Source organism: Thamnophis elegans, chromosome 3 (assembly GCF_009769535.1).
Source record: "Thamnophis elegans isolate rThaEle1 chromosome 3, rThaEle1.pri, whole genome shotgun sequence".
NCBI classification, from domain to species: Eukaryota; Metazoa; Chordata; class Lepidosauria; order Squamata; family Colubridae; genus Thamnophis; species Thamnophis elegans.
The window spans coordinates 80,098,199-80,119,434 of NC_045543.1; the positions used below are offsets into that span (position 1 = coordinate 80,098,199).

The 21,236-nt window shown below is 35.7% G+C and overlaps 1 protein-coding gene across 7 annotated transcripts in view; it reads right to left on the bottom strand.

The window, feature by feature from the left end:
• Positions 1–1,101: 1,101 nt before the first annotated feature.
• PRUNE2 (prune homolog 2 with BCH domain) overlaps positions 1,102–21,236 on the bottom strand; it is a 104,741-nt gene continuing 84,606 nt past the window's right edge. For 3 of the 7 annotated variants that reach the window (XM_032214599.1, XM_032214597.1, XM_032214602.1), the window contains 10 exons: positions 19,059–19,135; positions 17,676–17,876; positions 16,215–16,391; positions 15,332–15,434; positions 13,961–14,092; positions 12,729–12,815; positions 10,989–11,087; positions 9,209–9,244; positions 6,296–6,343; positions 1,102–4,028 (listed from right to left, as the gene is read on the bottom strand). In XM_032214599.1, the coding sequence (XP_032070490.1) occupies positions 4,001–4,028; positions 6,296–6,343; positions 9,209–9,244; positions 10,989–11,087; positions 12,729–12,815; positions 13,961–14,092; positions 15,332–15,434; positions 16,215–16,391; positions 17,676–17,876; positions 19,059–19,135 (988 nt within the window). In that variant the 3' untranslated portion in view covers positions 1,102–4,000. Of the gene's footprint in view, positions 4,029–6,295; positions 6,344–8,720; positions 8,754–9,208; positions 9,245–10,988; positions 11,088–12,728; positions 12,816–13,960; positions 14,093–15,331; positions 15,435–16,214; positions 16,392–17,675; positions 17,877–19,058; positions 19,136–21,236 lie in introns of all 7 variants that reach the window. The other 4 variants (XM_032214604.1, XM_032214598.1, XM_032214600.1 and 1 more) reach the window with 4 other exon arrangements.

Below are 21,236 nucleotides of genomic sequence, written 5' to 3' on the forward strand. Positions count from 1 at the left end.
GAAACAATACAAAGTTGATTACAAACTTTGTAAAGGCATGTTGATTTGTATAATTGCAGTTTTCCAAATAATCTGAGTAGGACTCAAGTAGCCCACCGGGATGTACTTTGGCTCTAATGATAATTGAAGTACTAATTACAGGACTGTTTTTGCTTATTCACTCTTAATATAGTGTGTAACAAGATATACTGTTCAGGGACATAGCTCATGGCAATACTACAAATCACCCCATCCTTCAAAATGCTTGTTTCTTAGTACAAACAGTTTACAAATACTTGTGGAGAATAACTGGCTTTGCAATAACATCTAAGTAATTGACCCTCTCTTGTTCTGGGTGGTAGAATCTAAACAGCTATCAGGGATCCAATGAGGATTCAAATCAGGAGTGCTCATTAAGATACAAATCTTAATATTTGAATGCTAACTTTAAAAATGTTACCTTTCACTTACTAAATAAAAGGATAAGGAGTAGGCTTCCTGGGAACCAAGATGTAAACAACTCAACTCTTAATAACTGTAAAATCTCAGCCACTGAAATCTGAAAGCCACTTGATGGCTGCTCCTAACTTTATAGCCATGGTTGCACACAAAACATTAAATGGAAATTCAAGCTTAGCAACGACACAAACACAAAAATAAAAATAAATAAATATGATGCCACATCAAAATTAGAAGGCAACGTTTAAGAAAACAAACTTTTGAAAACTTCAGCTCAGTCCCGAGTGTTAAAATACTAAACAGAAATTAAAAATAAGTGATAAACAAAGCAGAGATCCTAAACTGAATAGGATGCTATTCCCAAGAGCTGATAAGATGATTTGTGTGGTGTCAAGGAACATAGACATCTGAAGGGATGGCAAGAGGCAGCAAGTGATGAGATGCATGCCATGATGGTTTTGTGCAAATTATTATTATTTTATTCTATTTATTTGTATTAGTGTTTATATCATCCTATTTTCCAAGGACTTGGGAGGATTTAAAGTACAGAGTCATACAAATATAGTAATCACGAACTGTACAATCTTGATAATAACTTTTGTCCACATATAAATATGTTTTGTATCTTTTTTTCTTTTCTCCTTGCTTGCTTGTTCTTTTAAAAAATACTAAATAAAAATTTAAGAATACAGAATAGAAAACAAAACAATCAGGTGCTTGCATTATGATGTGATTCATAACATAATTACATAATCATGTTTTTTGTAAGATGACATTATGATGCATGTGTCATCATTACAACAACACTGTGGTTTAAATCAATGCCTTTTCCAAGGAATACAATTTTAACATTCTAGTGTTATTTTAAAGTCTAAAGATTCAATTTAAAGATTTAAACTTACATTTTAAAAATAATAACTTGCTCTGTGAGATGAGTAGTCTCCAAATTTGATTAAGTTTGATATCAATAACACAAGAAGACCTGAGACATAGTCAGAGTAAATATGCAAGATACGATTACAAGCACAAAACATGAGGTAAAGACAAGAAAGATTATTAAATTATTAAATTAATAAATTAATAACCTAATTTATAGTTATAATCTCATAAATGGTAAAATAACATTTTAAAACAAAATTCAATTTATTAAAATGGAGGCAAGCCTTTTCCCCCCAACTTTCATGATTTATATGCTGACTTTCTGCTTCTTTATGATGTACAGTATATGTTTCATAGTTTCCCCAGGAGATGAACAATATATTCTGAATGGTATATCAATGGAGAAAACTGCAAACATAGGTGCTCTAGGTCACTTCTATTCAGCGTGACTATTAATGATTAATAATAATAATGTAAATGACCTTAGATGCCATTGTGTATATCTAAATCTATGGAAAGCTATATTGCTACAAGAAGATGATAGTACTGTGTGGTTTTTAAGCTTATTATAATAAATTCTTATGAACAAGTTATGCCTTTTATTACTGCAAAGTTTGATTAAATAAATATGCTTATTAAATAACTAAATATAATGCTATTAATTCCTAACAATAAACTTCAGTCCATCCAATGATTCCTTGGTCACCATGCTTTGAAATTAACTAGCATTTTTCAAAATGTGTAAGCTTTCTCCTTAATATATGAATGCTATTCTATGACTGGCTGATGCAATAATTAGCAGTAAATGTTGACTTGATGCTATGATAGCCATGAATACTATTATAGGAATAAAAATATTATTTTACTTTATTTTGTACCAATGTTTCAGAACATTATCCTATCATTTTATCAAGGGTTTTAGCTTTATTGAATCCATGTATTGGGTTTTATTTCTATCCATATATGTTCTCATATGTAGTCATCCCTCTCTCCACTTATTAGGCTATGAGAGAACATTGAACTTTTGGCTTTTTTCACAATTACTTCTACATAATTAAGTTTTTTTTTAAAAAAAAAATAGGAATGGTTCCCAATCTGCAATTTAAACAATAAAAAAAGCACAAAATTTATAGGAGCCAAAAGAGGGCAATGGCAGTTAACAGTGCCAAATCAACATCTGTGAAGGCTCTGAATCACATTAGGATCTCACTTAAAACTCACTTAAAAGCTTTTCCTTTTTTCCCCAAGAAATACTCTGCATTTATATATTAAAAGAGCCAAGAAATAACTAATCTTGGGACACTTCCATAACAAGCAACCTTTTTCCACTTTACAATCTCTCATAACCAAGTTTGAAGCCAAATTTCCAATTATCTTCACTTCTGCCAGCTTCAAAATACTGAGAACAGATAGGCCACAAGTAGCCAGTTATTATTATTATTACTATTTGCATCTCTAGCCATTTTTGCAGGAACCTGGGGTTTTATTTTATTTTGTTTTTTGTTTGGCATATCTAGCCATTTGTCCTCCCCAAAAAAGTTGTTACAGGTCGAAATTACCATATTTTTTTTACTATTTAAAATATATCCTCTTCTGGTGATCTTCAAAGGATAGCATGGTGGCATTTCCCATAGGACACTTTTTTCAATAGTTCAAAACATCACTGCAGGCTGGACTATAACTTGGGGGAGCGTGGGGAAGGGGGAATGAGATTAAGAACCTGAAGAGGCAAAAGTTCAATGAGTTTACTTTTCTCAAAAGAAAACATGAAGCCAGCAGAGTTTTCTATTATTGTTGTTATTTTACAGGGAGTATGAAACTGACTAGAAGGATTAGAACTGCCTGGCTTTCTAATACATTTACCTGCATTTTTTCCCCTATCTTAATTATGAAAAAGCAGACGGTGACCGAGGGATTAGCCACTTTAGAGAAGCAAGGTGAAACAAGACCAAAGCCAGAAGAAAAAGAGACCCAAGCTGTGCAAAACTTTGCCCTGGTTTCATGAAAATTGCAGAATCCAGAAAATATTGACTCATAAATATTGACCAATGGTGTGTGAATGGGGGATCCTGTATCTTTTCTTATAAGAATACGGTATGCAACCCAGAGCTCCTTGGAAATGTTCTAAGATCCCAGACTGCACACACTAGATGGCAGCACCGTGTTAGTTCTCTTTCCTGCAGCCATCTGATTGTTATCTATGGAGATATCTCAATCATCGGGTCATGGGGAAAAAAGGAAGGAAGATCAGCATTGCTGCATGGAAGCTAAAATATCTAGCCATTAATACATAAATATGTAGAAGACAAAAAAGACTGAACCACACTATAAAATCACAGGTGAGGCACATTAATGGCAAAATAATTTGGAATTCAAAAATGCAGAATTTTCCTTACTGTAAATCTACTCCTGATATAATATTACACAAAGTCATTATCTGCACCTCTGCTACTATTCTGGCTGTAGCAGCCACCTCTGCTACTTTAATTTCAGAATGCTCTGAATAACACTAAGTGATCAGAGAACAAAGGTTAAATCTACCAGGAGTCTTTCTTGCACAGACAGCTTTGGGGAAACAAAAGAGATTTGTGCGCAAGAAGACCCGAGTGTTCCAATGACAAGCCAAACTGTCCCATCTTCAAGACTCAGGAACATCAATTTTCTTCTCCAATTTCCATGGAATTTAAGAACTTTTCATGGTCATGTTGATGCTTTAGAAAAAGAAAAGGAAGAGTCAGTACAATGGATTGTTATTGCATATGTATGCAGGACTTCCTCTAAGGAGCAAAGAGCAGAACACACATATAACTAGCCCTAGTAATATCCTATCTGGTTACTGCCCAGACTCAGACATTACACGTGATAAAAGCTGAACTATCTCAAACATCACTTGAATTTTTATTCTTTTAATATAAAGGACCTGGAAAAAAATCCACCATGTCAGATCACACAAGATGAACAGACACAATAGGAGAAAGATGGTTCCATAAATAATCCCTGTCATTAGAGTTTATAGATGGCCACTAGCCCTTTAAATTGTAGCAGAAATGTACTGGGAGGTAGGGCAGATTGTTAAGTCAGAGGTCCCCAACTCCTCATATAATCAACAAGATTGTATCTCAGCCAGTTCCAGAGGACCTGCTAGCCAGAGTGTAATTCAAACAGTTCCAAGTGATCATTTTCCAATAGATGCCTGAAAAATCCTTACAGAAAGTGTTTTCCCAGGGCCCAGCTTACACTAGGCACACCTAGAAACTATCAATCAAATCTGAGACTATAGTTTGTAATTCTAACAAGAATCCCATCACTTTTATTTCTCCTCCATAAAAGCTGACTATATGCTCAGCACAACATGATGTAAGAATCTTCCTGTTTCTGAACTACAAAATCTTTTGAAACCTCAGTGTTCGTTTGTAACACAATACCTGTCCCACCCCATTCCCCATTTGCATTATATTATACAGAGATATGGAATTACACACTGTAGAGCAAACATTCATGAAAAAGCTTTCTTCCTCTAGTAGTAGTTACCATTATTGCACTTTTTATTAATGGATTAGTCCAAAGTCTAATGCCATGCAATACCATAACTGATAAAAATTATTACCAATAGTCAACACACTTTGATCCTCTTTTATTTGAAAGTACCATTTTCAACTCAATAAAAGAAAAACAACTTTGTCAAAAAAGATTATTGTTATAGAAGGATATTCTATAATTATAGTCTTTTAAGATTCTAACATTTATAGGTCTAATCAAGCTATTAATAATGGTATTGTCATAATTAACTTTCATGACCAACCAACTCTGGATGTGATCCTTGATACCTTTTAGTTCCTTTACAAAACTGGGCTGAATACAAATTTTAACAATAGGACTTAATGAGTCATCTGAAGTCTAATTAAAAATAAGTACAGTCCAATCTAATGTTTCTTTTACAGCTTGCAGAATAATAAATAACTACTACCAGACTCATCCATTTATTGGTTTCTTTAATGGTTAAACACTAATGTATATTTCTTCTAACATCATATAGATTTCATAAACTATAAAATGATATGCAACACATGCAGAATACTTCTCCTTTTTTATAAAAAGATTTATGTACAGCAGTCCTCAACTTAAAATCTTAGTTTAGCACCTGTTCAAAGTTATAACGGCACTGAAAAAAACCCTATGAACAATCCTAACATATGCTACCATTACAACTCCCCCCTCCCACCATGATGACATAATCAAGTTCAGGTGCTTGGAAAACCCCCCCCCCCCCCATGTATTTAGCACCATTGCTGTATCCTAGGGTCATTTGTGACTTTCCCAGCTGGCTTCTGACAAGCAAAGTTGATGTGGGGGAAGCCAGATTCTCTTAACAACTGCACGATTCACTTAACAGTTGCAGTAATTTGCTTAACAACTGTGGCAGCACAGGTTGTTAATTAAGGGCAAATCACTTAAAAGCTGCCTTGCTTAGCAATGGGATCTCACAATAGTGGTCCTAAGTTGAAGACTACCTGTACTATTTGTTATTCAAACCACAAAGGCAAATGAAAATGCAACTCTATGAAAGATTTTACAGTAAATATAAAAAGGTGACAGGACAAACAAAAAAGGAGGCTGGGTAGACTCCAGAAAGATATAGTAAGAAAAGGTTATTCCACTAAAGCAAAGTTGCAAATTGTACCTATTGTCTTAAATTAATTAATTAAATAAATAAATAAGATGAAAGCATTAACACATACTTTAGTAGCTTAATAATAGAGTCATGTGTTACATGTTTATAATAAAACTGGTAGCAATTTTTATCTATATTTTATCTTTGTTAAAAATTTAACTTTTATCTAAACTAAAGATAAAAGGCCCTTGTAAATATTTGGATCTCAAAGAGACTACCTGGAGTTTACCCAGTTCTACAATATCTCTTGCATAATGTTATTATGAATAATACTCATAGATAATGGCTTGTTTATGAAATTCTTACTCCTGTTTGACTGACGTTATTTCAGGCTCATTTGAAAGACAGCTTGCTCTGAAGGCAAGGGAAAATGAAACTTAATAAATACATTCTTGCTTGTTAGAGACAGATATTTATAAATATATATTTACTTTAAAAGCAGAAAAAAGGCATTTTCACAAGCAAATTTTATCATATATATGGCTTCATAAGTTATCAATGTTCATTAAGAAATGTCTCCCCAACAGTCATCAGAAATGCTTGCCACAAAAATGTTAGGTTGTAGAGCCGTGTTGGCGAAACGGGAGCATGCGCACATGCACCAGAAACCGGAAGAGCAGCTGCCCCGCGCACACATGCGCGCTGGGTGGCTGTTCTGGTTTCTGGCACTCCCACGCATGTGAAAACCAGCTGGCTGGTGCGCTGGAACCCGGAAGAGCAATGGGCAACGGCTTGCGTGCCTGGAGAGATGGCTCTGCAGTCACTTCCAGCATGCGTGCCATAGGTTTGCCATCACGGTTGTAGAGTGTTATGAGACTTTTTTTTTTTTTTTTTGCTATTATAGAAGCAGACTAATTGGAATATTAGAGTCAATTACTGCAAGAAGTTTAAAAAATAATGCATTTTAAGAATGTATAGTTGAAATGCTACTCCTATGAAAATGACCTTAGACAATCCTGATTGTACTTATAGAGACTTCTACTTGCCTAAGCATAAATAGGATGGGGCTATAAGACAGTCATATGAATACCATTTCATCCTTAATACTGACTGGAAAATGTATCATGTATATATTAAACTTTATTTTCTATAATTCAGTGAGATATTGCACTGATATCACCCATTATTACCAAATATAGCATTGGATATATGCTATAAGGCACAAAGTTTTAACCAGAGCAGTATGAGATGATAGTCATGACATACTTTCAACTGCTCTGAACAGCTTTGTTGATGCAATCTATCAAAATCTTGCTTGTGGTCATTATCAAGGGAACTAGGACTGTAAGCAGATAGGCAGCTTACTAAAATTACTTTTGGGCATCGTTCAAAATAGATGCATCTTCACAACAGTATATTGGAGTTGAACTTCATAGCAGCAGCATTTTCAAGCTTTCTGAAATGGCTACTTTGATCCATAAAGTTACCACTATAATCACATAATAAGGTAATAACATATGCATTTTTCAGCGTGCTGTAAAGCTCATGCAATTGACATGGATACAGCCAGTCTAGCAAAAGATTATTTAGGCTTGCAATGACTCAGTAGTGATTTTTTCTATCAGTCGACCCCCATTTTAATAAATTCTATTCAGTAGACTTTAGTGGATGCAATGAAGAAAATCTGGACTTTTGATAACAAGAAACTTTGCCCCAAGTAACAGACAGTGTTATGAATGACACAAGAATTGTACATTTTGAACATTATGTTCATGTTATGTACATGTGCATATATTTTATAATTTTATAAGATATAGATTATTTGTGTTTTATATATGAAAATTTCAGCATTTAATGAACATTTGACTCAAAAACATTTCCCCCATCAGTCCATTAAACTGAGGGTTCTGTGTAATGTTATGCCACTCTATCTTTTTAAAAATCAATCTTCATCAAAATGTAAAATCCTGGGCATGAGTTGAACTATACTCTCTAAAAACATTATCTATTTTGTTAAAGGAACCTAGACTAATTTAGAATACATCAATGGAACCATTTTATCATCCAATTTGCCAAATGTCATATCCAACTGTAGCCTAGCCAATGAATAGGTAATAACTTTCCACTGAAGAAAAAATGATTAAAATTACTGTTTTAAAGAAAAATTCTAAAGCTGATAGAAAACACATTCATTTAAGAAATAAATTTGTCCATATACTCTGGAATCTCTTTTCAAATAAATGTCTTTGAAAATATTTGCATTTTCATTTGTAACAAAGATACAGTGGATTTATGGATTTTGGTGACATAAAAGCAGTAAGTGGATGCATAAAGACAACTTGTTTGTTTTTATTTCACTTGTAAGATTCCTTCTTTACCCTCAACTATCTGTATTAGGGCAACTTATCCAGTCTTAATATCTCCAGGTTATTGAAAAGTTACTGTTATTGAAAATTAGCAGCCACTGAAAGTGGAATTAGAAAATACAAAGCCTTAAGAATTACCAATTGTGCACCATGTCCTAAAAATAACATTTTACCTAGCAGTTATAATTAGACTGAACTAGGATGCTGCTGAAGTACAATTCCCAGGATCCCCCAGGCCACTCTGCAGAAGTGCCACTGAGAGTAGTGAATATTACTCCTACGTAATATTATGTAGCAGTAATATTCATTTTTTCTTAATGACACTTCTGTGTAGTCCTGCATATGATTAACATGAAATTTCTTAATAGTTAATCCTTTTTAAGAATGAAAAAGGAATATAGTTTATTATCAGAATTCTGTCTTACTTTGCTGATGCCTCCCTGAGCTCTTCATCCAGTCTGCGTGAGTAAAGGTTATTGGTGAAGGAGAAGAAGCAAGCAGAACATAAAATAGAAGCAAGGAAAAGCAGAAAAGTCAATCAAGCAAGGAACATGCATTTGAAATTATGCACCAACAAAATGTTTTTTTTCTAATGTGTTACTGATTTTGATTGTGTGTGTGTGTGTGTGTGTGTGTGTGTGTGTGTGTGTAGCCCATGTGTAGGCAGGTCTTGTAAAACTAGCAGGAGTTTGCAGCATGCATGCTGTGCAAAGCTGACAAAGTGATTGAAGTTAAATCCGGAACAGGCCAAATTAAGGAAATTTATAACTGATCTCAATAGCTCATGCGTGACATTCATTACAGAGAGATATGGGGCCTTTTTAAATGTCAGCTGCTGAAATCCTCTACTGCCTCAGATATCCTCAGTTATTTAAAAACATCAACACAGGCTGCAGCAGAGCAAGGGTTTTACCTTACTCTTCTCTGAATGGATCGCTCTTCATCATACCTTTCAAGATAAAAGTGGGTGAAGGACAAACATATTCAAGGTCAAATAATATGCAGACATCATATTTGTGCCAAATGTATCACCTTCACGTCACAAGCAACTATTCTCAATGTCAAGTTGAAGTGTAGAGTCAGCACTGACGCTCTTATATATGCATCTCGTTGCCAATGCAAATTTAAACTACAATGTCTGTTTCATTATGCATAGTATATTCCTTTGGACCTTATTCAATGGGTTCCAGACTCGCTTTGATATTAGTGGGCTGGCATGTTCACACCAAGACCTATTATACATACTGGGAGAACTGGTAAAATCATGAAAAGTTCTGGATTTTCCCCATCTTGGCAATGTCCAACTATATTGAATTAATATCCTATCATCCTTAGCAATTCCGATAGGAGAATAATTTATAAAGAATACAGTACCCAAACCAGAAACAGTGATGCTTCCCCAAAACATCAGTGCTCAGAACATGAACACTTTGAGAATTTTATCTTCACTTTCTGTGAATAAAATATACTCCCATTCTACAATGTCTCATGCAATTCCACAAATATTTTGAGAACTATTAATTTTTTTACTACAAAGAAATGGCATGAATAAATTAGTGAGACAGTAACACATTGGAATTGATTTTTGGATCTTTCACAAAATCACAGAGTTGACAGATACCAAAGAGGCCACCTAATGTGGCTTAGTGCAGGATCTACGACAACATCCTGATAAACAATTAGCCAGTCTCTGTTTGGAGACTTCCAGCAAAAGAGGAGTGGTGGGTTGTAGGCGGTACACCCCGGTACGGGGGTATCGGTGTCTGCCCAGAGCACCAGGTACCGTTCCGGTACGGTGCTCTGGAGCCCCCCCCCCGAGCTTTTTACCTGTATTTGAGCTCTTCAGCGCTTCTGCACACGTGCACAGAGCACACAGCGCCTGCGCGATGCTCCACCGAGCAGCTGGAGTGTCGCGGAGGCTCGCAGGGGCATCGCAAGAGGTAAGCACACATACATGCGCTGTGCGCATGTGTGGCGCGCTGCACACGTTCATGTAGTGGATGCCGGGCCTTGCTGCAACCATACCGGTTGTGAAGGATACGGAACCCACCACTGAAGAGAACTTATCACTTGGTGTGGCAACCTGTTCCCTGGTTATCAATTGATGCTGTCATGAGTTTCTTCCAACTTCTAGCCTGAGTTTTCTTCCTTATAGTTTTAACTAACTGATCCCACCCAGTAATGGTATCCTATTTTCTTCACTACTGGTTTGGTAGGAGGAGCGCACGTGCATCCGCAGAAGGTCCTTGATGACATCTGGGTGGGTGGGCAGAGCCTCACACCACCACCACTACCGATTCGCCCGAACAGGTGCGAACCAGCAGCATACCACCTATGGTTCCACCTCTTCTTTTTGAGGTAATTGAGAATAAGATCACTGATTCAACCTTCAGATATTTGAAGAGTGCTTAATTAGCTTCCCCCTATCACCTCTTCTATAGGTTAAACTGATTCTGATTTCTTAACCATTCCTCTTTTGTTTTCTTGGCTTGGCTTTCTATGTTTTAAATTTTAATCAAGTAAACAAGTTAAACAATTATTTCTAGCATTGTTCAGTTTTAATCACAATGTTGAGTACTTTTGTAAATATTATATATTACTTAGATAAAATTAAATTTCATTAAAAATATCAATTGTTTTATTTTATAGTAATAACATATCTCATTATTATTCTCCAAATGCTCTTCACTTACTTGACAATACTTTCTGGGACATTTACATATTCCATTGGAATTAGTTCATTAAGGTCTGCCAAAGTGTTGACATATTGTATCTTATTACTGAATTTTGAACTGAAAAAACAAAAAGCACAATTCACTGGTTAAGCAATATGGATAAAATAAAATATAAAATTCAGCTCCATGTTAATTAATAAGCTGCTAAATTGCAGGCTAGTGTAGGAATGATGTTTAGTGACCTTTCAAAGTTACTGAAAGGCACTGAAAAGGTCACGACTGGTCCTCATATTTACAACAATTGCAGCACCCCAACGTGATCAAAATTTACAACCAGCATGTATTTACAAAGGCTGTAGTGTCCCAGCGTTATATGATTGCCATCTGCGACTTTCCCAGCCAGCTTCCGACAAGCAAAGTCAATGGATTTGTTTAACGACTGCACAATTAGCTTAACAACTATGATAAAAAGGTCATAAAATCAGGTGTGATCCATCTAGCAACAGCCTTGCTTAGCAATATAAATTCTGGTCTCTTTTGTGTCCATAAATTGAGGACAACCTGTACTGTCTTAAAATATCACAGTAATTTATACAAACCTCATCCAAGATAACCTACTTGTTACCGTGTTTCCCCAAAAATAAGACAGGGTCTTATTTTCTTTTACCCCACAAAATATGGCCTTGGGCTTATTAGAGGTGAAGGGCTTATTGCTTTGGGATTGCCTGGCAGCTTCTCCCTTGCGACCGGGCTCCCGAAGAGCCAGGCACAGCCTCACGGGCGAAGCAGCCATGAGGTGACAACACTCACGAGCAGCCACCCGGCAAACCCCCTCTCCAGCCGGGTAGAGCGCCATTCACTGACCTAGGGCGCTATCCCCACTATCCCTAAGGCGCTCTGCCCGCCCCCCAGCTCCTGCAGCTTGGCACATTCGGGATACCCCATAGGTCAGTGCATGAAGCTCGGCCCGGCTGGAGAGGGGGGGGTTGCGCGAGTGCCTGTTCCGCACCTGCCGCGCTCCGAGCATAACTTCTTCTCCGGGTTCCAAACTCCAAAACTCGGCTGCCGAGTCTTCCAGCAGCGGCTGCTCTAGGAGTATGCTATATGGTTGTGGAGTGGCTGCCGGACGGTGAGTCTTCCGGACAGAGTCTTCCAGCAGCCAGCCCACAACCATAGAGTGCACTCTTAGAACGGCCGCTGCTGGAAGATTCGGCAGCTGAGTTTTGGAGTTTGGAAGCCGGAGAAGAAGTTATGCTCGCGGCTTGGTACCTTCGGGATATCGCTAGGTCGTGAGCGGTGCTCTGCCTGGCCAGGGGACTTATTTTTGGGGGTGGGCTTATATTTTTGCCCATGCGAAAAATGTGGCAAGGCGTTAGTTACAGGACAGGTCGTATTTTCGGGGAAACACAGTAGGTGATACCTAGGCAGGGACTTCTTATCCCTTAGTTTACATAGAAAAAGAACAAACACTCATTTTGCCTGCATCAACCTATTAAATCTGCATAAATTATTCTGTAATAATGCCATATATAGAAGTTAAAATATAATTATTATAAGGAAATGATAAATGTATTTCTTGTATATGTTACTCATGGTAAAATTAAACAAATATATGTATCATTTTAAAGAGCCATATCAGCACAAAGCTGAATCAGAAGCTGTTCTTTACTTCCCCAACTGCTTATCTCACAATCAAAGCAGTTCCTGATCATGCAAAAACTCAGTATTTTAGAAAGTCCAAAATTGATAATGTCTGACCTTATAAATGGCCGTGTGACAGCTAGAATTGTCCTTATAAACCAAGAAGGGTGAACTATGATGAATGATTTCAAATTCTTCCTTAATCTGCATTTAAAAAGAAAGATTACAGATTAAGAGAGTTGGAAAGGATCTTGTAGATCATCTAGTCCACCACCACCACCCCGCCCCACCTGAGCAGGATAGCCTACATTATTTCTGACAGATGGCAGTCCAGTCTCTTTCTGAAAGTTTCCAGTGATGAAGCTCCCACAACTTCTGAAGGCAAGCTGTTCCACTGATTGCTCTCAATGTCAGAAAACTTCTTATTCCTTGAATCTCTCCTTTTTCATTTCCCATCCATTATTCCTTGCCTGGCCTTCAGGTGCTTTGGAAAATAGCTTGTCCTCCTCTCTGTGGCAGTTCCTCAAATATTGGAATACTGCTATCATGTCTCCCATAGTCCTTCTCTTCACTAGACTCGTTACGATGTTCATCATATGTTTTAGCCTCCACTCCCCTAATCATTCTGTTTGCTCTTCTCTGCACTCTTTCTAGAGTCTCAACATCTTTTTTATAGTGTAGTGACCAAAACTGGATGCAGTATTCTAGGTGTGGTCTTTCTCACTTGATCTTGATTGTATCCCTCTGTTAATGCAATTTAGGATTGCATTGGGATTTTTTTGGTTGACATCGCAATTTACTGGTTCATATTTAATTGATTATCCACTAAGACTCCAAGATCCCTCTCACACTTACTGTTATTAAGCTTTCTTTCACCTAGTCTATATGTGTACTTTTGGTTTTTCTTGCCTAAGTGTAATACTTTACTATTTCTCTACATTGAATTTCATTTTGTTAGAGAGGGCCCAATGTTCAAGTTTGTCAATATCAATCTGGATCCTGAGCCTACTATGTAGGCTATTCCTGCTAACTGAGTTTCATCCGCAAATTTGGTAAGATCCCTTCTATTCCCTCATCTAAGTTGTTTATGAAGATATTGAAGAATACTGGGCCTAAGTCTTCAGTATGAAACTCATTGGTTGAGAAAAATAATAATCACATGTTCAACAACTATGGCCACTATCACACACTAATTCACACGCTTTTGACATGCATTCTAAAATGTATTCTTAATCTTTAGTGATACTCACAAGCAACAGCTTGCTTTTAAAAAGAAGGGGGCAAGAGGATTTAAAATAGTAAATAGCCTAAGAAAAATAATAATTAGAAAATATAAGTGATCCACAAACCGCCTGTCAATCATCTGGTAACATCTTTTCATCCATCCGAGTCCGGGCATTCTTCTCCTTGGAGTTGCTCCATTTAAGTAAACAATCATATAGTCTTCAGCAACCATGAGCTCCAAAGTACTTATTACATATCTAAACAAAAAGAAGAAGAAGAAGAAGAAGAAGAAGAAGAAGAAGAAGAGGAGGAGGAGGAGGAGGAGGAGGAGGAGGAGGAGGAGGAGGAGGAGGAGGAGGAGGAAAATAATATTTTCACAAGCATTTTTTTTTCCTATGCCAGTATTTTTTTAACCTTAGGAACTTTAAAATATTAACTTTAATATATGTGGACTTCAACTGGCTGGGGAATTCTGGGAGTTGAAGCTCACACATCTTAAAAGTTGTTAAGACCGAGAAATACTGCCCTATGTTTTAGCACTTAAGCAAATACATAATTTCCAGCAACAAAATTGGCAGTTGAGGGAGTTCTTTATTAAAAGTATAATTCCACCCATACGCTAAGTAACCTACATAGTACAGGTCACTCCTTTGGGAATGTGAAATATTTAAATAAGAAGCCCATGCTAATTATACTGTTCAGGGCATGAAAACTTCAGTATAAGTAAATTATTAAACTCATTCCATTGGTAGAGAAGTTAGGAGCATTTCAGGGACAGGATTCAAAGCAAGAATATAGTCTGGAAATTCAGACAAAACTCCTGACCTATGTGGCTTTCCCACAATGAGAAATTATAGTTTTACAGGTAGTCCTCAACTTAGTGAATGTTTAAAGTCACAACAGCACTGAAAAAAATGACTTACGACCATTTACCAGACTTACAATCACTGCAACCTTTTCATAGTCATGTGATCAAAATTAAAATCACAGCAACTGGTTAATATTTCTGACTGTTGCAATGTCCCAACGTTTAGGATGTTCTGACAAGCAAAGTCAATAGGGAAGTCATTTAACAATTGTGTTACTAATTTAACAACTGCAGTGGTTCACTTAACAGTTGTGGCAAGAAAGGTCAAATGGGGCAAAATTACTTACCAACATAAATTTTGAGCTCAATTGTGGTAACCTGAGGACTATCTGTATTGGAATTCAGGACTTCAGCCATGGAAGGTTAGGGGCACTTCAAGAAAAACTTTCTTTAAATATCAAGGCTCAATTCACTCTTAACTATGGCAAAACAGGAATCACTTCCCTATGGCTTCTTTCCATTGTAGTATATTTTATTTCATTTTATTTTATTTATACAAACCAAATTTCTGTTTGCCTCAAAAGAACTAAGCAACAAAGGAACCAATTTCAACTCTGCACTTATCTCTTAATGAAAATCATCTATTTCACCACATGAAAGAATTTTACTACAATATTTCCACACTCACAGGAAAAGGTTTTCCATGACATATGCATAATCCATTTGACTGCTATCCGGTAGAAAGCATGCAGCAAATACAATGATGGCATTCAAGCCATCACCATAGTATCCTGTGGAGTCAAAAATATATGTCTCACAAACAGTTCTTAACACAATAGAATTGGAAGGTTTCATAAATTGAACACACACACACACACATTACCAGTTGCATAATTCAGGGTCAGGGGGCATAAGTATCAAATATGCTAAAGCAAGTTGGGAAGCAAACCAATAGCATAGTGGCATATTTGGTAACATTTTAATGAGAAAAGCAACCTGGGAATCTCAATTTAAAGTATTCAACAACACTGAACCATTGACAAAGCTACTTCCAAACCAGAATGTCTCATGACATCCTCCTATTTGATGTAAGAATGTCTCAGGGACTATGGTATACAAACCATGGCTAGTTTCACACCACATATTAATTTCAAAGCAAACATTCAATAGGATGAAATGTTCCTGTAATACACAGGCCTGGAGTTGTACCATAAATACTGAATATGTTGTGTTTTCTTCTCTCATTTTTTTTCTTTTTTAAGCTCTGTCTTTCCTTTGAAAGTGTGAATCAGAGATCTGGAAACTGGAGCATACCATGCCCAGAATAAAATGATTTAATGACTCATCAACTCACATATTTCACATCAAAAGTATTCTGTTGTTATGGATACATTATAGAGTTTTCAGTAGCGAAGGAATTCATTCAATAATTCACAAATGCTGTTTTATTCCAAGGAAACACATTCTAAATTTATGTTAGATGTGCAATACCATTTAGAAATTAGGATACTTTCAAGTGTTTTATAATTACTCTATGCTAGTATAATTAATAAAACATATTTTTTCTGTACCTCCATGAGAAATAACCTTTTTAAAAGGTTCAATTGCTTTCATATCAATCCTCTGCTCCTGGTCTCCAATAACAACAGTTCTCCATAACCTGTTGTCTTCCCGTTCCTCTTCAGCAGTATATTCTGGGATGGATTCAGATTCTTCTTGAGAAGGTTCTTTAATGGCTGGTTGCTCTTCTGAAAATACAAGAGTAGAGGATTTAAGTAAGTAGCCATTAATATAAGAAAAGCCTGTTTCATCCAGGAACAAAACTGAATTTCTGCATTTAACTCTGAAATCAATTATACAATTAATTGAATGACATTATTCTCAAAAGTTCCATGAATAAACCTTCTTTTCAAATTTTATTGTAGCACATCATTTTCTATGTATGTGTGCATTTGTATATGTGTATTTATTGCTTTCTGATATTTCCCATTCATTTTCTGAATATAAAATTAACTGAAATATTTAATTTCTTGATTGTTCACCTGGTAGGAAAATGATATCCTGATGAGAGACCCAGAATGTATTGTTAAGCCTGACCACATAAAGTAATACACAGTAGTTCTTCCATTACAATGATAGCAAGATCATAAGCAGTAAATAATTTATAGTCTTGAATCACAAATATGTGATTTATGATATTTGAGGCTCAAGACTACAAATCTGGAATAACCCTAACTTTCCATCAATTGAAAGTTTTTGTACTTTTTTGTGTTCTAAAGGACTGATGAATTCATAATTCATTATGTAACAATTAAATTTCAAGGTTTTGGTTACTTTAATTGTTACATTATAACAATAACCTTACAGATATTAAATATAAATTAACCCTCTTCCATTTAATCCTTCTAACATAATGAAGTTAATAATCGATATGTGCTTAAATTGGATTATTTGTAGGAACAATGTAATCTGTGAAAAAAATCAATGGAGAGCCAAATAATTATGAAGAAATTATATAGATTCCTTTGACATGATAGAAAAAGAGAGAAATCCATAGTTCTAAAACAAAACATGTATTACATTTTAGGATTGGGGTTACATAATATATATAAATATCACAGCTGCATACAAGAATGTATCCTCCAAAGTTTATACTTGCATCTGGAATCTTTAAAAATAACTGAACTAGAAATACTATTTATCCTAAATATTAAATATTAGAATTTTTCCTGCTATCCAATTAAACAGATAAGACATTTAATCTTCCAAAACTATTGTATACAAATAACCAACAGCTGACAATTTGATAACTCTATCTATCTATCTATCTATCTACCACCTATCTATCACATACACACATATATAAGCATGTTCTGCTTTTCCTTAGAGCTGTTCATTTTTATACTGCACATATGTCTTCATGAGCTGACGGCTCGGTTTCTAGAAAATTGTAAAATTTCATGCCAAAGTGTATACCCCCTCCCATAATAAACACAGATAGATAATCACTTTTACCAAATTAAACTCATTACCATGTCCAGCATATTCTAAAGAATCTGCTTCATCTGGTGTGTCAAGATCATCTACATTAATATCAATTTCATCTGGAGTGTCCAGGTTATCATCCGAAAGGACAGATCCTTCACTCTGGTCCAAAGAGAGATTGATATTTGGAGCAGTGAGCTTTATCCTTCTGGGATGAGAGCCATTAAGGTCTAGCGAATTGGGAGGTTCTGAATAAGCACGGAAAGAGAAGAATCTCTGTTTTAGGTTAAAACTATTACTCCAAGTGTAGCATTTAAATTAATTCGACTTTTGAAAAATTACTCAACATATCTAATAGTTGTATGTGACTCCAGAAAACAAGAAGGCCTAGGTGAAGTGGGCCTGGATGAAGAGCTTCATGATATGGAAGGAATGAGGTACCAACCTGAGCTATCCTATCTTGCTTTGCCAAGGATCTTCTCTCCATTATCAGGATAAATTACACCCTTTGTTCTGATGGATGAACCCATTTCAGAGAGAAGATGAACAAGATTCTTTTTGTTAGCACAAAAAGGCAATGTAATGTTTCAATTAGGTGGGTCTCACTGCTAAATCTTCCTTGACTGGTATTTGTCTTGAAGCTCCCATCAGCTACAGCAAGGACCAGTAAAAACAGTGAAGGACCAAAGTGAAGTAACACAGCCACTTCATCCTTAGAAATGCATGAGCTTCTTCACTACAGCCTTCATTATCGCAAAGCATTCTTATGCCTGGACCCAATATTTAATAGCAGATACAGAAAATACTGTATTTACAATTCAAATAAGGATAACATTTCAATTGGAGCAGAAAGCTGTTGCCAGCCAACCTGTGTCTATTTTTGTTACGTCTGATAAGGCATCAGTTCCCCTCTAATTAACAGAACAAATATGAAGATTTTATGCACAGCTGTAAAATCCCCCTTTCCTGGTATACTTTTCCTGAAACATGATTACTCAAATCCTGGGCAGTTGCCATTTATATCTTCCCTGGTCTTGGATGTAATGCAATGGCTGAGGAATAATCTAATATGTCAAAGACTTCTTTTCTAACTGATGACACCTTAGCCAGCAATTTTAATTGTGTTGTTTTTACTGGTAAATAGAAGCTAAATCTGTACAGGCTGAAGTGAAGAAAGTGCAGTGTAGCTAATTATCATATGCAGCAAGTTCATTTGCAGCCTAATGAAATTAAGCACGGTAGAAAGTGGATGAGAACTGCAAATGATGATCAAGGGAACCATTGAATTAATTAAATATCAAAATTGAACCATTTTTATTCCAAATAAATAAATAATATTATCACAGTACAGAAATAGTTCAGTCGGTGAATAATTAAATGCCCCAGGAGAGAATGAAACTTTTAAAAAGACAATTAAAATGTAGACTCACCAGGTCTCATCTCTATTGCAGAGGAATCTAGCATGGCCTCATTAAGGATATCCATTCCCACATCCTCTGGTACCAATCTAAAACATCAAGGCAAACACATATGTTGTTGTTTTCCGTATTTGAAGAATCAAATCACTCTAAGTAAAGATTTAACTGTTCTCAGTATGCCCAAGGGGAAACAGATGCAGAGACCTGAAGAGGTTTGAAGAGAATTTGGCTTTGTTAAAAAATAGAGACTTTTTGAGATGATTAAGTTTCAAAAGAGATTATGCTGTCTCCAAACTTTAGTATTTGCATGCAAAGTCAATTATATTTTTTCTGACAATGAAGACAAATCCTGTCTTGGAAAATTCTGCCACAATGAGAATTGTGTTTTGTTCTGAGCTTACAGAATATCCCTGCCAGTTGTTTTTTCCCACCCTTCACTTCGTACAGAATAATAAGAGCATTATTCCAACCGTTATGCACAGTTGCAGTTTCCATGCAGATCTGATGTTAAACAAGACACACATCCTCTCCATATGCACAATGCATCCATGTGTCGACATTTCTCCAGCTACACCATCTACACCTGCAGCCTTATCAAATGCAAATCTTGCACGGGAGCATACTCATCTTTTAGTTGAAGCAGCAACCAGTGTCCAGACTGCTTCCCAAAATAATGGATTTACCAGTTATTTCATGTTAATGTCTGAATGAAAACTCATCTGTGGCATCAAATTCCACTAAACCCAGATTTAAGTTACTATTTGATTGTACCTGAATCCAAACTGAGAACTATTGCTGAAGTAAGACCTTGAACTTTTGAAAATAAATAAGATCACTTTATAAACTCAATAAATTAAGGTTTTCAGAGATTTATGTCCACTAGGATTTTGTGATAAAAACTATTACAGATTAATGGGCATTTTTAAATTATGCTAGTTATTCTCAAGAACATAAAATCAGCCTTGCCCAAGGCCTATCTAATCCAACAATCTGTTTGATGGTAACCAATCAGATGCCTCTGAGAAGTGTCAAGCAGTTGCTGAAGGCTACATAATTCTTAATATCAAAACATATAGACACGATATTTATCAAAAGAAAAGTAATTTTTTAAAACAGTAAATAATGCTTTCATATAAATCTTCTTTGTATGTCATAAAACGCACTCTTTTAGCCTCAGCCTCAACCTTCCCTAATTACCATTTGTTTTTTAAAGTTCTTAAAAAGTTCTCATCGCTCAAATAGCTTAACTCTAAAAGCTAATCCTTCCCTTCCATGCTGAAAACTCCACAACCTCTCCAGCATATAAATTAAATTATTATTTTGGAATAATCCAGGGACTATTTAAAAACAAATGATATATAATGCGTGAAAAAATTACCGTACTGACAAAAAAACTTTTTAAAAATCTTATCTATTGTAACACATTTTTTCTCTAACCACCTAAAGCAATTGTGAGTCTTTATTTAACTTTCACAAAGCTTTTCCAAAGACAAGGTGAAAGAGTAAAAATAAAATAAGCCTTGCTCCCAATCATATTATTGTAAGGTTCCTTTCCTTATGAATTCTAATGTGACTCCCATCTCTTTTCTAGAGAAGATCAAGATGACACCATGTCATAATCATCCACCTGGAAGAAGAAAGAGAAAAGCTAAAGGAAGAAGACAATTTGAATTATGCAAGTAGCAAGATACTTTAGAGAAATAAATGTAATTGTTACACAGAAAAAGGAAAGCACCTAATATAGGAGAACTACTATAGATGTAAATGCTAAGCTTTTGGGAGAAAATGTTTCACATAGATTTAGCTTATAACAGAGAGCTTATAGACTCTCAAAATTCTAGGGCCACACTTAACTATATAATCCTTACACTGATTTATACAGTGCATTTTGTTCTTTAAACATCTCACCTGCCTCATTTTAACTCTTCAACTTTATACAAACACAATTTTCTCAGTCTTTCACTGTCTCTCAGATGATTTACTTCCTTTGTGCATTTTATTTTTGCACTGTGGATCTCATTCATACTCTCTATATGACCAAGCACTTCTATGTACAGGGAGTAATCAGTTAATGATCATAATTGGGACTGGGATCTCTGTTGCTATGTGGCACAGTCATAAAGTCAAAAATCACATGTCTAAGCTTATTAGAGCAATTCTGGTTGTGATCATTAAACTGTGAATAGTTGT